Source organism: Vombatus ursinus, unplaced genomic scaffold (assembly GCF_900497805.2).
Source record: "Vombatus ursinus unplaced genomic scaffold, bare-nosed wombat genome assembly UNPS02014909.1, whole genome shotgun sequence".
NCBI classification, from domain to species: Eukaryota; Metazoa; Chordata; class Mammalia; order Diprotodontia; family Vombatidae; genus Vombatus; species Vombatus ursinus.
The window spans coordinates 30499-43930 of NW_020954687.1; the positions used below are offsets into that span (position 1 = coordinate 30499).

The 13432-nt window shown below is 47.6% G+C and overlaps 1 protein-coding gene across 2 annotated transcripts in view; it reads right to left on the reverse strand.

Annotated features, from left to right (window-relative positions):
* Nucleotides 1–13432, reverse strand: part of PPFIA4 (PTPRF interacting protein alpha 4) — a 46618-nt gene that overhangs the window by 11720 nt on the left and 21466 nt on the right. Inside the window, exons 17-24 of one of the 2 annotated variants that reach the window (XM_027843409.1) lie at nt 13182–13315; nt 12583–12749; nt 10708–10801; nt 10134–10215; nt 9308–9508; nt 8270–8332; nt 7564–7590; nt 6393–6568 (exon numbers count right to left, since the gene is read on the reverse strand). In XM_027843409.1, the coding sequence (XP_027699210.1) occupies nt 6393–6568; nt 7564–7590; nt 8270–8332; nt 9308–9508; nt 10134–10215; nt 10708–10801; nt 12583–12749; nt 13182–13315 (944 nt within the window). The remainder of the gene's footprint in view (nt 1–6392; nt 6569–7563; nt 7591–8269; nt 8333–9307; nt 9509–10133; nt 10216–10707; nt 10802–12582; nt 12750–13181; nt 13316–13432) is intronic. The other variant, XM_027843408.1, reaches the window with a different exon arrangement.

Below are 13432 nucleotides of genomic sequence, written 5' to 3' on the forward strand. Positions count from 1 at the left end.
GCGCTACCCTGAGGCTACTTCCTTCCACACTCCATCCACTCCACCCACTCCATCTAGGTAATGTTAAGACCAAGACAACCACAGAATCGGATCATAGCATCAGTGTTGGCAGGGGCCTTGGAGATGATATGCTCAACTTCCTCATTTTACAGAAGGGGAAAAATTGAGGCCCTGAGAGAAGTGATTTGTCTAAAGTCAAGTGGCAGAAGAGCTGGGTTTTGAACCCAAGTCTGATGGTCCTTCCACTACACCAGAATTCAGAGAACATCAAAGAAGGAAGTGATCACAGAGATGATCTACTCTAACCCCTTTACAAGTAAGGAAACTGAGGCCCAGGGAGATGAAATGACTTGTCCAAGGTCAGAAGGGTAAGAAACATCAGTGCTCTTTCTATGACTATAAATGCAATGACCACTGCTTCCATAATAATCCCTATCAAGAGAAGGGGAGAGGAGAAGAGAGTCCCCTCTTTCATAGGATCATAGATTTAGAGCTGGAAAGGAGGACCTTGGAAATCCAGTCTAAAATCTTCATTTGACAGAAGAGGAAATGAAGGCTTGGAAAGGATGTGATTTATACAAGGTCACACAAGGAGTGCCCAGCAGAGCCAGAGTCCCTTCTCAGCCTTAGATCACCTAAGCTTCAACCTCCAGGCAGGAGAAGATGACTCTGGGTGTGTACTTTGTGAGCACTCTCATACTAAACAAAGCGTAGGTTAGAATCACAAGAAGAACCAGTTAAAGGGGTCACAGGGCTTAAAGTAAAACAAAGAATGTCAGAGGGACCACAGGCAGCCCTTAGCCTGAGCCTCTCATTTAGAGATCAGGAAATTGAGGCCCAGAGAGGGGAAGGGACTTGTTCAAATTCACACACTGAGCAAGAAACAGAATGTTAACTATACGTCCAGAGGTTCTCCCCACTCGCTACCTCAGTTTCTCTTTGTAGACACCCACACAAGCAGCCAGGACATCATGAGCAGACTGCACTGGTCATGATCCCAGGGGCAGTGGAGGAACTGGCTATGTGCCCAGTTAGTTTATGCTCTAGGACACATGGCCCAGATCACCCATGCCCTTCCTGACTCCCCAGGAAGGAGTCATAAGGAACCATGTTGGCTGGGCCACAGAGTTGTCAGGGTACAATGAAAGAGCTAGCTCCAGAGCCTGCTGCACAAGGCTGTGATGAGAAAAATGCTTTATAAACCATGAAACACTAGATCAACAAGAGCTGGAAGGAGTTATGATCATAATGAACTATGTACATTAAGGTGGGTGTGAGATAGAATAACCTCCAAGTGAGTAGGCCTATTAAGAGAGGGGAAGCCAGCTGGATAAGAAGTCTTATTGTTGTTGTTGTTATTGTTAATCAATTACTGGTTAATTATTAGCTAATTACTGATTAATACTTATTGGCTATTATTATTAAGGGATGGAAAGCCAGCTGGGAAATAATAATATTAAATTCTTATTAATCATTAACTTAATAGCTAATTAAGTTAACTATTATTATGTGAAGGAAAGTCAGCTGGGGAAGAATCAGGCTCTTCATTTTCCTAGACTTTTGTTAGTGACAGGTATTTCCTGGCACAGAGACTAGTTCTGAAAGGAGAGGAAAATAAACAGCAGTCACCTGGAGGTGGCATATATTGCCTATTACTTTGCCAATGGGGTAGGCGATATTGGTGGGTAAGGTGTGAGGAAGGGAAGGAGGGAGGGAAGGAAGTGAGAAAGGGAGAAAGGGAGGAAGGAAAAAAGAAGGCAAAGAGGGAAGGAGGCAAGGACAGAGGGAGGGAAAGAGGGAAGGAAGGAAATGAGGAAGGGAGGAAGGGAGGAAGAAAAGAAGGAAGGAAGAGATGGAGGGAGGGAAAGAGGAGAAGAAAGAGAGATAGGGAAGGAGGGAAGTCATTGCGGTAACTTTTTATTACATGGGGAGAAAAGAACAGAAGGAAGGCCAGAAAGAAGACCAGAAAGTAAGACAGTTTTCAAAGCTGTAAGTGACTCTTCCTATGTATTTTTAAAGTAAGAAAGCTGCACATTATAAAGATCTGCATTTTATATACAATCCTCTTTTTTCTGTTCTAATATGTATATGCAAATACCCATTGTTTGTTGTTTAAATTCATTAAAATTAATTTTTTAAAAAGAGCTGGGAAAGGCCTTTATATTCAGATGGTATGTACTGTACAACTCCCTCATCTTACTGAGACCCACATGAAATATCTGTGTTTCCATTATCTCTGTGATTCCTTAATTGAGACAAGCCCTTTATTTTTTTTTTTTTGCTTTGAATCATGAGATAGATTTTCCTCTAATTTTGTTCTTGCGTTTCTCCTCTCCCCCTCCTTCTTCTTTCCAGCCTTCCTATCAGACCATTCCATATGTGTGGGACCACTTCCCTTCACAGAAACCCCAACTTGTAACCTTCTTAAATAGCAGCTCAAGTCTACCTCCTCCAGATGGCTTCCATAATTCACTCAACCATTTTACAACCCGCCACCATAAATTCATTGCCATCAGCACTCAAAAATTCTTCCTCTTTTGAAGATCACACTGTCCAATTATATCATCCTCTCCCCAACAAACAAGAAAATCTATGTAAAGCATTATATATAAGGGTTATCTATGATCATTGTTATTCTATTGTAACCCTTGTTACAGCCACTCCAGAACACTCCTCTGCCTTCTCCAATAACTTTAGCACTTGGTTCAGTCTTCCTCTCTGACCCATCACCTGCTAGCCAACTCAGGGACTTCAATGTTCACACTGCTGACTCCTCTAACACCTTGATCTCTCAGTTCCTCAGTCTCCACTCTACTGTAGCCCTTGCAGGAGTAGTCACACTGTCACAGATCTCAGCAACACCAAAAGCGGCCCCACCTCCAAGATTCTGAACTCAGAAATTTCCCTCTATGAACATAATCTCTTGTCCTTTTGCCTCATTCCTCCTGAACCAACATTTTACTCTCATCATGAACTCTGACCCCTCCCTCTTCTCCCAGTCCTTTCATGACTGTTCTGGCTTCTCTTTCTTCCTTTTGCAGCCTTCAGGTTAGACTGAGTGACCACTGGGGGCCCTCTAAACTCTGAGATTCTATAAATTTTGTCCCTGTGGGCATTTCAATTATGCACTCTCCAGCACCTTCGAGTCTCTGACCTTATCACGTTTCCATGCTGGTAATCCGCAATCTGCATAACCCCCACTATCTGCCATCTCTGATTCTCCTCGAGAGAAGTGGAATACGGCAGGAACAAATCATATAATTGTGCAGTCTGAGCCCCACGTAAACTTACACCATCTAACTTCAACTTGGTCATCACTGCTCTTCAGAAATTCAGCATTACTAACTCCCTATGACATCCCCCAAAGCAACTATTAAATACAACCTTCTCTTCTCTCCTCAAACCCCCAAAACTGGCCTCTTTCAATAGACCTCACCTCTTGCTTTGCTGAGAATACTGAGACTATCCTTTCTGGGATTCCTAACGTCCTCTCCTCCACAAGAAGAGGCATGGCACAGTGGGAAGAGCCCTGTCTCTGGAGTCATCAGAGCTAGGCTCAAATCTAGCCTCATGTATTTACTAGCTCTCCATGGTCATCATGGATAAGTCACTTAACCTCAGACTGCCTCCATTTCCTCATCTGTGAAATTGGGATAATAATAGCGTCTAGCTCCCAGAGTTTCTGTGAGGACCAAATGAGATAAATATATGTAAAGCAATTCACAAACCTTAATGTGCTATGTAAATGCTATTATTACAATTATTATTATTAAGGTTTGCAAAGTACAAACTCATCATGTTTAGTTCTCTCACCAAGCTTGTCAAGTAAGTCATATAGCTATTATTGTCCAGTTTTACAGATAAAATAACCTAAGCTTGCCCAGACTCACCCAGCTATTAAATATCTGGGGTAGGATTTGAACCCAGGTCTTTCTGACTCCAAGGCCAGCACTTTCTTTATAAGCCAGACCAAGCTTCCTCTCAATGCACATAGCAGGCACTTAATAAATGAGTATAATGGGGAAAAAATAAGAAAAATGAGTATGATAGAAAGAACACTGACTCTGGACCTTGTTCAAATCCCAGCTCTGCCCTCAGTCTTCTGACACTCAGTGTTTCTGGAAGCGAGTCCTTTTCCTATCCCCATCACACACCCATAATCCTCTGGGGGCCAGTGTATTTCCAGGCTGTGTCTGCCTTTTCTCCCTGCATCACCTCACAAGCTCCTTATGGAAAAGGGCTATGGCTGGGCCATAGGAGAGTGATGAGGAGCCTGGGCTAGGGGGTAGGCAGAACCCCTGGGTTCTAGCCCTGATTCTATAATTGAATTCCTGTGTGCTCTGGGGCAAACCATTTAAACTCTTAGGGGCTCATTTTCTGATTTGCTAAATGGGAGTAACAGTCCCTGCCTGAACCATCTCCGAGGGGTATTGTGAGAAATGAGCAGCGGAGGTGAAAGCACTTTGGAAAGGCCACAGCACTGTAGAAGGGTGGGAGTATTTATTTAATTAATACTCTAAGAGTCAAGTCCAGGGTTCTTTCCCCTGGGCAGAAGGAAAGGGCTCCCAAAAAAACCTTGTGGTTGGACTGAGAGACTCCATCCCCCCTTCCAGTTTTGTGGGCAGAAGGTGAATGTGTCCAGTCAGCAGAACAGGAAAGGAGAACTGTCCAGCTCCCCCCACCCTCCCTATCAATTACTGAGCTGGGGAGTGAAGGGAGCAGGTGCCGAGGGCCTGGCAGGCTCCCTCCAGGAGACAAAGGATGCACCCTACAGCCCTGACAGGAAGTGGAAGGAAGCCTGTGCTTCTGAGCTAGCCTTCATCCTGGTACCCCAGGAGAGAAGGCAGCAGGGCCCAGGGGAATAGAAGTTAGTTCAGTTCCGGTATCAGGGCTGGTGCCACCAATGTGCTGTGTGACCCTGGATGACTCACTTCACGTCTGGACCTCAGTTTCCTCACTTATAAAATAAGGGGCCCAGAACAGAGGATCTCTGGGGTCTAGCTCTGACCTGATATGATCAATGAACTATGATCTAGGAATCAAGAAAACCTTTTAAGACAAATCCACAAGGCAAAGAGACAGATGAGCTTTAGAGAAACTTCCCCGTTCCCTCCATCGATTCTGGACATGACAGACCTTGGCCCTGGTTTCAGACGAGAGCCCACAAGTTCCCTGAAGCATACTATTGCTCCAATGAGCCATGAATTCTTATGAAAAAAAAAATCTGGGAATCAAAGTGTTGAAGGATTCAATACCATCCTTCCCTGAGGGGGCTCCAAGCTTAGAGAAAGGTCTGGGGGGGTCTTCCCCTAGAGGGCCATGATATAGTGATGGTTAATTAAGAACATTTCTACTTTACTTGGGCTTTATTTAGGCAGTGGATTCAGTTTGTGAATCCTCAATTCAAGAAAAGATAGTCAGGAGAAAAGTAATGAGATTCAGCCCTGAAAGAACCAGCTGAAAAAGAGCTGGAGAAGGAATGGCTACAGGGAAGTGACTCTTCAATTTCTTCAACATTTAAGGGTCAAAGGAAACTGGACTTAAACATGGAATCTCAAAGTTGGGATGGAATCCCTTCAGGCACATTGTCCCTATCAAACCTCCAGGATCAAATACCAAATCCTCTGTTTAGCCTTTGACAGTCTTCACAACCTGGTCTCCCTATGACTTCCCTCCCCTCCAAGTACTTTATGAAGCAGAGTTCCCCTCATAACAGCCCCTCTCCTGCCTCCACACCTTTGCACTGGCTGTGCTCACTGCCTGGAACGTTCTCCCTCCTCACCTCTGTTCTTGGTTACCCTGGCTTCCTCTAAGACTCCACTTGAATCCCACCCTCTGCAGAAGGCCCTTCCCCGCCCGCCCCCCCCCCACTACTAATACCTTCCCTCTGAGATCCCCTTCCATTTATACTGTCTATGTCTTGCTGGAAAATATGTATTTGCATGTTGTCTCCCCCATTAGAATGGAAGCTCTTTGAAGGCAAGGACTGTACTTCTGCCTTTCTTTGCATCCACAGCACCTAGCCCAGTGGCTGGCACGTTTCATAAATGCTTGTTGATTAATTCATTGAACTCAGAGGTCATTTAACCCAACTTCTCAGACAAAAGATGGTTCCCCTCTATGGCATCCTTGTCTAGTGGTTATCCAGGTTCTTCCCTGGAAGATGTGATGAGGGATAGGCACGACCTTCACCTTAAAACTACAATGAGAGAAACTAAGGGTCGACATAAAAGAAGGACTTCCTAAGAATGAAGGCTTAGAGACGCTGCATTGGAATAGAATACTGAGGGAGGTAGTGACATCTTGTGTCCTATAGCAAGGCAGCCCACGACCATCCTATCCAGAGACAGGGGGTTGGGCAAAATGACCCTGGGTTCCTGGCCCCGGCTTACCGATGGAAGCTGTCCACCATCTTCAGATGGACTCGAAGGTCCTTCTTGGTGAGATGGTCCAGCATGCGGGCGTCCACCAAGCACTCCATGAAGTAGCTGCGGTACTGGGGGAGCCCCAGGCTGGGGAGCCACTCATTCCCAATCCACTCGTGGTTCATGTCCCCATAGGCCAGGGTCTGCCGGAGTGGTTAGAATTGTTAATCCAACTTCTACCCAGGAAGGAGTAAAGAGGTTTCATCATTGACTCCCCTCTATAGTTTTTTATGGTCGGACTAGGGGTGAGGGGGTGGGAAGGAGGATTGAAAACTGGATCTATCTTCAGTGATGTAAGCTGATGGTCATTTGTCACTCAGCTCCCTCCCTTCTCTTTGGCTTAGGCTGATGATGGTCAACTGGATGTTCAATTAGAAAACACAACATGGCCCTCGAAGTATCTGACGCACTTACTGTGAATCACTGAGAACGCATAATATATAGCCACAGAGTCAACTCTCCATTGTCTAAGGACTGGCCATTTAGTGTGTGGATCACCACTCTGGCCTCTGCTCTCTATCTATTGGCCATTTCTTGGCCAATCAGTACTGTTCCCAGGCAGGGTGAGGGACCGGAGAGACGGACCCCAGCCAGTCTACACATTGTTTCTCCTCTCCAGGGAAGGAGATTCAGCTCTAGGACGAATGTGACTGAAGCTCAGAGGAAAGGTCTGGAGCCAGCTAGCTCCAGCATCACCTTGCCAGGTGTCCTGGCACTCCTGAATGAGCCAGTCTCTGGATTCTTTCTCTAGGAGGCAAGACTAAGAGTAGGATGTGAGGCAGACATCTAGAATGCAGCACATAAAGGAGGTTTTAATGCCACTTTTAAAAAATGCACATTTTTCAATGGCAGAAAATTCTGCTCCCCGTGGCCTCGAGGGCATTTATTTTGTGATAAGTAAATTATGTAGATGGCGAAGGCTCAATGCTTCAATGAACAGCAAAAGGCAGTGAACAATTTTTAAACCTTGCCTTGGATGCATAAATGCCTAGTTACAGCTCTGCTGGGGAAGGAAACCAGAAACGAAGACTTAAATCTGAGGGGAGTAGACCCCAGTTAGAAGGATTGGAGAGAGAACTCCTGGGGCCTTCACACCCTGCATGTCAATCCTCAGAAGAAGTCATGCAGGGGATCTTACCTGAGCCCAACTGCCCTCCTCACTGTCCTAGCAGGAGCAAGTGCAGCATGTCAGGAGAAACAGACTGGGTCAATTAATGCACAGCCTTTACCTGCGTAGGCCCCCCCTTTGAAGGGGCAGAGGGAGGAGGTCACCTGCAGCTGAACTGGGGGCAAAGGGAGACTAGTGGGCCTTGAGGCTCTCAGATGAATAAAGTGGATGGGGGTATCTTATGCATTTATCTGGAAAAGTATGTCACACACACACATACACACACACACACACACACATGTGCTAGGTCCTTGGGTTTGTCCTAAAAAGTGACAGTAAGAATGCAAAGATGCCCCCAGAACCTCTCTTTGCCCTACCCTTGCTCATGGTCCATGAACCAATGGGAGGAGCTATGCCTATGGTGTGGGACCCCTGTGACATAAGAACCCAGGAGAGCCTGAGGCAAGCCCTTTCCAGTTTATCTCCACTCCAGGCTAGCTTGGCATGGGCGTCTTTTGGGGCACCCACAGCCCAGGACAGAGCTCATGAGCCCTCCCTGTAGGGCACTGATAGAGATACAAGCCCTATCCCTCATCCCACGGCTCTCCACCTCAAAGGTGGAAGAGTTTTCCCAGTCTAACCTGCACGAGCTCCAGTGCCCTCTGAGCCCCTAGGACCTCAGAAGTCACTCCCCTGACTCTGACTCCTAAGCTGCAGGGTGGAGGGGTAAACTCACTGTTTTTGTGGATGTTGCCAGCGTCTCCATCTCCTCATGGGTGACCCAGACATTTCCAGAGGACTGCAAGTAATGGAAGGAAAAAAGTTGAGAAGGCAAAGCGGGACCCTGGTCAGACAATCAGGCCCCAGAAAGCAGAGCCTAGGGCAGAGAGAAGCCAATAATGCCAGCTCTCTGTACTCTGTGCTTCCCTGCCAAGGGGCCTTCCAGAACCAACCAGCCCAAACCACTTAATTTCCTGTCCTCCTGGACATTGCATACCGAAGGAGGAAAATACCTGGATTTTCAAAATGCTCAGCATAAACTCACTCACTGCAAAACTTCAGAGGGAAAAAAGGAGCTCACTGCTTGGCCAATTACACTTGCCCCTCACTAGCCATGAGCCCCCCTTCAGGAAGACCAAAGTGTCTTCCCCAAAGGATTCAGTGCTTCGATGGTGGGTGATGGGTAATAATCCTTACAGATTTGTCTCCTCAAAAAGAAAAGCAGAACAGAAGCCAGAGTCCTGTACAAAGACCAAGGGAGGTGGGAAATATAACAACAGCAAAAAGAGCTTTCCTAAAGGTCAAACAACCACACAGTTGAGCACTAAGAAAGGTTTTTTTTCTCTTTTTAAAAGAAAACAGGGTAGCCTCCAGTCACCCCATTTTCCTCTATTCCTTCCTTCCCCTTCAAACTCCTCCACCATGGCCCATTCTAGGATGGGCCATGCTATTTGCTATGAAGGAAGGGAGATCCTAGATTAGGGCTAGAAGAAACCTTGCAGGTCTTCTAGTCCAAAAATTTCACAATTACAGATGAGGAAACTGAGGCCCAGAGTGGTTGTGACTTGCTTGAGGTCACTGGCTGTGAGAGGCACCAAGGACACTAGCTCAACATATTACCCAAGAAAGCCAAAATGAGGCAAGCAAGGCCCTCGGGTGTGGGGATTTCCAGCCTGGCAGGATTTTCCTGGCATTAAAGCCAGTGACAAAGACCAGGAGCAATCTTAGAAAAACCCCCCTAGAAGTCCCTGGGGTGGAAAGGACAACTGCTTACCGTCCTGGAGGTGGGTGGGGCTGAAGGACTGGTCAGCGACACCATCTCCTGGATGGCCAACCGAAGCTTGAGCCGGTGCAGGGCATTGCTGATGCCGATCTCCCGCTGGATCTCCGTGTCTGAGAGAGCTGACATGATGGCGCCACTCTTGACATTGGCTCGGCAAGCAGCCACGTACCAGGCTGGCATGCCCACCCACAGCTGCCAACATAGAAGAGGGTGTGTTGGCTCCCAGCCACTCTATTTCCCTTCCTTTACCAAAAAACCATGAATCACTGAGGGGTAACTAACCATCAAGCTTCCTGCCTTCCTCTCCAGAAACCCACCCTATAGGAACTGAAGCAACCTGGAGGTCAGGGAATCTGAGAGCAACAAGGGTCCTTAGAGTCTATCTGGTCCAAATCTTCTCTCCCCTGTATTAGACATGAGGAATGGGAGCCCCAAGGAGACTAAGGAATTTGACTGTGGTCATACACCTTGTAGGAAAGGCCATCCCAAGATCACAGCTACTGGTGAGAATGGAACAGATCCAGAACAATGGGCTCATGACCCTCAGGGAAACCTTCCTAGACTAACCCCCAAACTGCTGGCCAAAAGAGAATTGGAAGTCATTAGCAATACCAATTGGGTGCTTCAAAACAACTTGGAGAAACAGAGCCTAATACTGCCAAGAACTGTGCCAACCACACAGGGCTCCGGGGCATGAGCAATGGAGGGCCCAGGGACATCACACCCCTAATCAGAGAGTCTTAGCCCCTTTGCTCCTCTCCCAGTGGGGACATCCTTGCCAGCCACATTCCAGTGTTCACCAGCTGCCCTGCCTTACCTCCAGCCATGAGACCACAGTGGGGCCGTCCCAGTGAGCAAAAGGCATTCCCTTCCGGCGCGCATCCTCAAGAAGCTGGTGTCTGGGCAGGAAGAAAACAAAGCAGACTCAGAGAGGATCCAGCCTGGCCCTCTTGTGTGCCCACCACCCACTGACCTGAGGGTTCCTGAAACAGGTACTGGGATGTCTACCATCACTTCTCCCCAGGTCCAAGCCCAGAATCAGCTACATTAGCCTCCTAAATGATCACTCTGCCCTGCTCAGAATGAACTAGGGAAAACAGACAACAGGGCCTGATTCCCAAAAGGTCCTGGGCTCTGAACTAATTTCTGTACTACCAGTCCTAGAATTGACATGCTGACCATTTCAAAATAAAACAGACATCTCTCCTGACCCTCCTTCTAGGGCTTCTGTTAAATCCCTGCCTCTCTCCCCAATCAGTCCCTAATGCGTAAATCGGGGCTGGCCTAAAAAGATGAATCACTGGGCTCAACTCCAATAACCCTCAGGGAGTTGGCGCATGAGAGTGGATGGCAGGTGAAGAGGAGGGGCTGACCCACCCCTCAAACCTTACTTCTTTTTCAAGCGACGGTCCTTCTCAGCCTGGGTTCCCAGCTTGGCAGGCACCAGGGGTTCCTGCAGATTGAGCTCTGACTCTGACAGTAGGACTAGAAGGGAAGTAATGGGGATGTAAGTGTCTAGCCTCCCTGGAACCCACACAGACACATCCCTGACTTCTCTCACCAAAGCCTAGACCACATTCAAGGGGTGGGGTGGGGTGCCAAAGGCAGATTCTACTCAAACAGAGGTGAGTGAGAACCAAAGAGAGGCCCTCCAAGGGGACATCTGTCCATTTGTCCAGAGCCTTGAGGATTCTCTCCCACCACTGCTTAGGACAAGGGCTTCTGGGCTCCACCTCTGCCCAGCCTCTCAACTCTGTTCTGTCCCCTTCCCACCTCAACACACAGCTAGAGAGATATCCTGGCATTTCTGTCACTCCACACATCTCCCCCCTGAAGCCATGACCATGGACAAGGAGCCTGGTCTATGGCACAGACCCAGGCTTTCCTGGGGTTTCCTTTTCCCTAGGTCACTACAGCGCCTGTATCCCAGAGCCATCTCAGAAAATCTGAAATCTAGGGTATCTTTTGAGCTTATTGGGCAGAGGTTGCCCCACCTAGCAGCAGCCAGGACAAGTCTGTCCCTCAGTCAATCAATCCAACGTTTATTAAGTGCCTACTGTTATACAGAGCACTGAAGGTGTTTATTTTAGGGAAGGAAAGAAGACCCAGCCATTCTCACAAGGTAGAGAGATGTGAGTGAAGAAAATCCAACATCAGGTCCTGGTAGTGAGAGATGTAACCTATTAAGAGTGCTTACAAACATGTCCCTTTATTGATGGAAAGTTTCCTTGCCTCCTTCCAGGAGTGCTCACTTGCATAAAATAAGGATCCTTCTGTGCTCTTCTCATTCACTGATTAACATATTTTCTCCATCTCTGAATTGGTCCCAGAACCCTGTGGCCAATCCATTGAAAGAGGCAACATCTTATAAAGAATGATCTCCATAATCCACACTAATGGATGAAGGACAGTGAAATGGACAATCCAAAATGGTAAGTAATCAATCATACTATATTCCATTTGCCTTGGGAATACAGTGTTGCACTTAGAGGTAAATACAAGTATGGGCAGCATTGTGAAAATTCCTATCATTAAACATAAAATAGCTCCACTGGGGAGAGAGGACTCTGGGGTAAAGCTGAAAAGCTATTCAGCTTCAAGAAACCCTTCCCCTTGATCCACAGCCCCCTGCTTCCTCCTTGCATGCTGGGAGATAGCTAACTCTGCGTCGGAGACTCATGCACAGCTGAAGCCCAACCCCTCCTCCCTTTCTTTCTCTCATCTAGCTTTCTTTCTGCCTCACACCTTCCTGAGGTGAGGATGGCAATTAGGTGTTCCAGCTTAAAAGTTCCTTCCTTCCAGCTCCTACAGGGTTGCAGGCTAAGCTCAGGAGTGAAAATAAACAGAGCTGGCAATAACGAAACAGCCGATCACTGGACACACCATAGGCACTTCATAAATCCTTACTTAATTGAACACCAAAAAGACTTCAAGTGTCACAGTGGATAGTATCAACAACTTGGGACCAATATATAATGAGGATAAGCCACAATCAAGAACTGACTATCCTGACACCTCTCTCTCTCTCTCTCCCTCCTCCCTCCTCCCTCTCACTTTTTCTCACTTTCTCCCTCTCTCTCTCTCTGTCTCTTTCTCCCTCTTTCTCTTTCTCGCCTTCCCTCTGTCTCCCCTCGTTCTCTCCAATAGTCCCAGTATTCTAATGTTTCCAAAGAAATGGGCTAAGTCAACACTCCTTGCTCCCAGTTTCCCACTCATTATCCCATTCCCAGAACCCATCCAAAACTCTCCTAAGGCGGGTCAGAGACCATGGCCTGTGGCTCCTTCCCGGCTCAACTGGATCAGCCTGCCCTTCTCTTTCTTCCCAAAGAGTCGACCGATGGATGACTTGATCCCCTTGCGCTTGGTGCCCTTGTGCAGGGAGTCCTGGCTGCTGTTGCTGCTGCTGGGGTTACTGCCTTGGTCATCCAAGGAACTGGAGGACAGGAGCCAAGAAGGTGAGAGAGCAGAGGAAAGTGGCTAAGTTGAAGCAGGGGAGATGAAAGTTAGACTTCAAAAAGAACTACCTTTTTAGGGAGAAAGCAATACAGGGGCCTGGAGCAGGAGACCAGGGGAGGTTTGGGGCCATCTCCTTCTTTGGAGATGCGTCAAGCAGAGGCTTAGGTTAGTTCCATGTACCTGGGATAGGTGAGATGCCAGCCTGTCTGCAAGTTAGGAGCATGGGTGAGATCCCCCTACTAGAGTATAATCTCTATGAGGACAGGGACTATGCTTTAGTCTTCTTTGTATACCCCATAAAGTCTGGCACAGGGCCATGTATGTAGAAGGTGTTCAATAAAGATTTGTTGACAGATTGACTGGGGGGAGGGGGGAGGGGAAGAACAGAGGTGGGCCCCACCCCACTTACCTTTTACCTTCATCCTGGCTCAGGGCCGGATGGCCAAGCTTCTCTAACCGCAAAGTCCTGGGTGAGGAAGGAGGAGAAGTCTCACATTTTATGGTGGTTTTATCTTCTCGGTTCTCTTCCCGAGCCACTGGTGACTGAACAGACAGTGAAGCCATGAGGGGAACAGGGCAGAGACGGACGTTGGTGCCTGCCAACTAGTCAACCATCCACTGACCCACACGGGCAGCCAATCCAAGAAGGCAGAGCCTGGA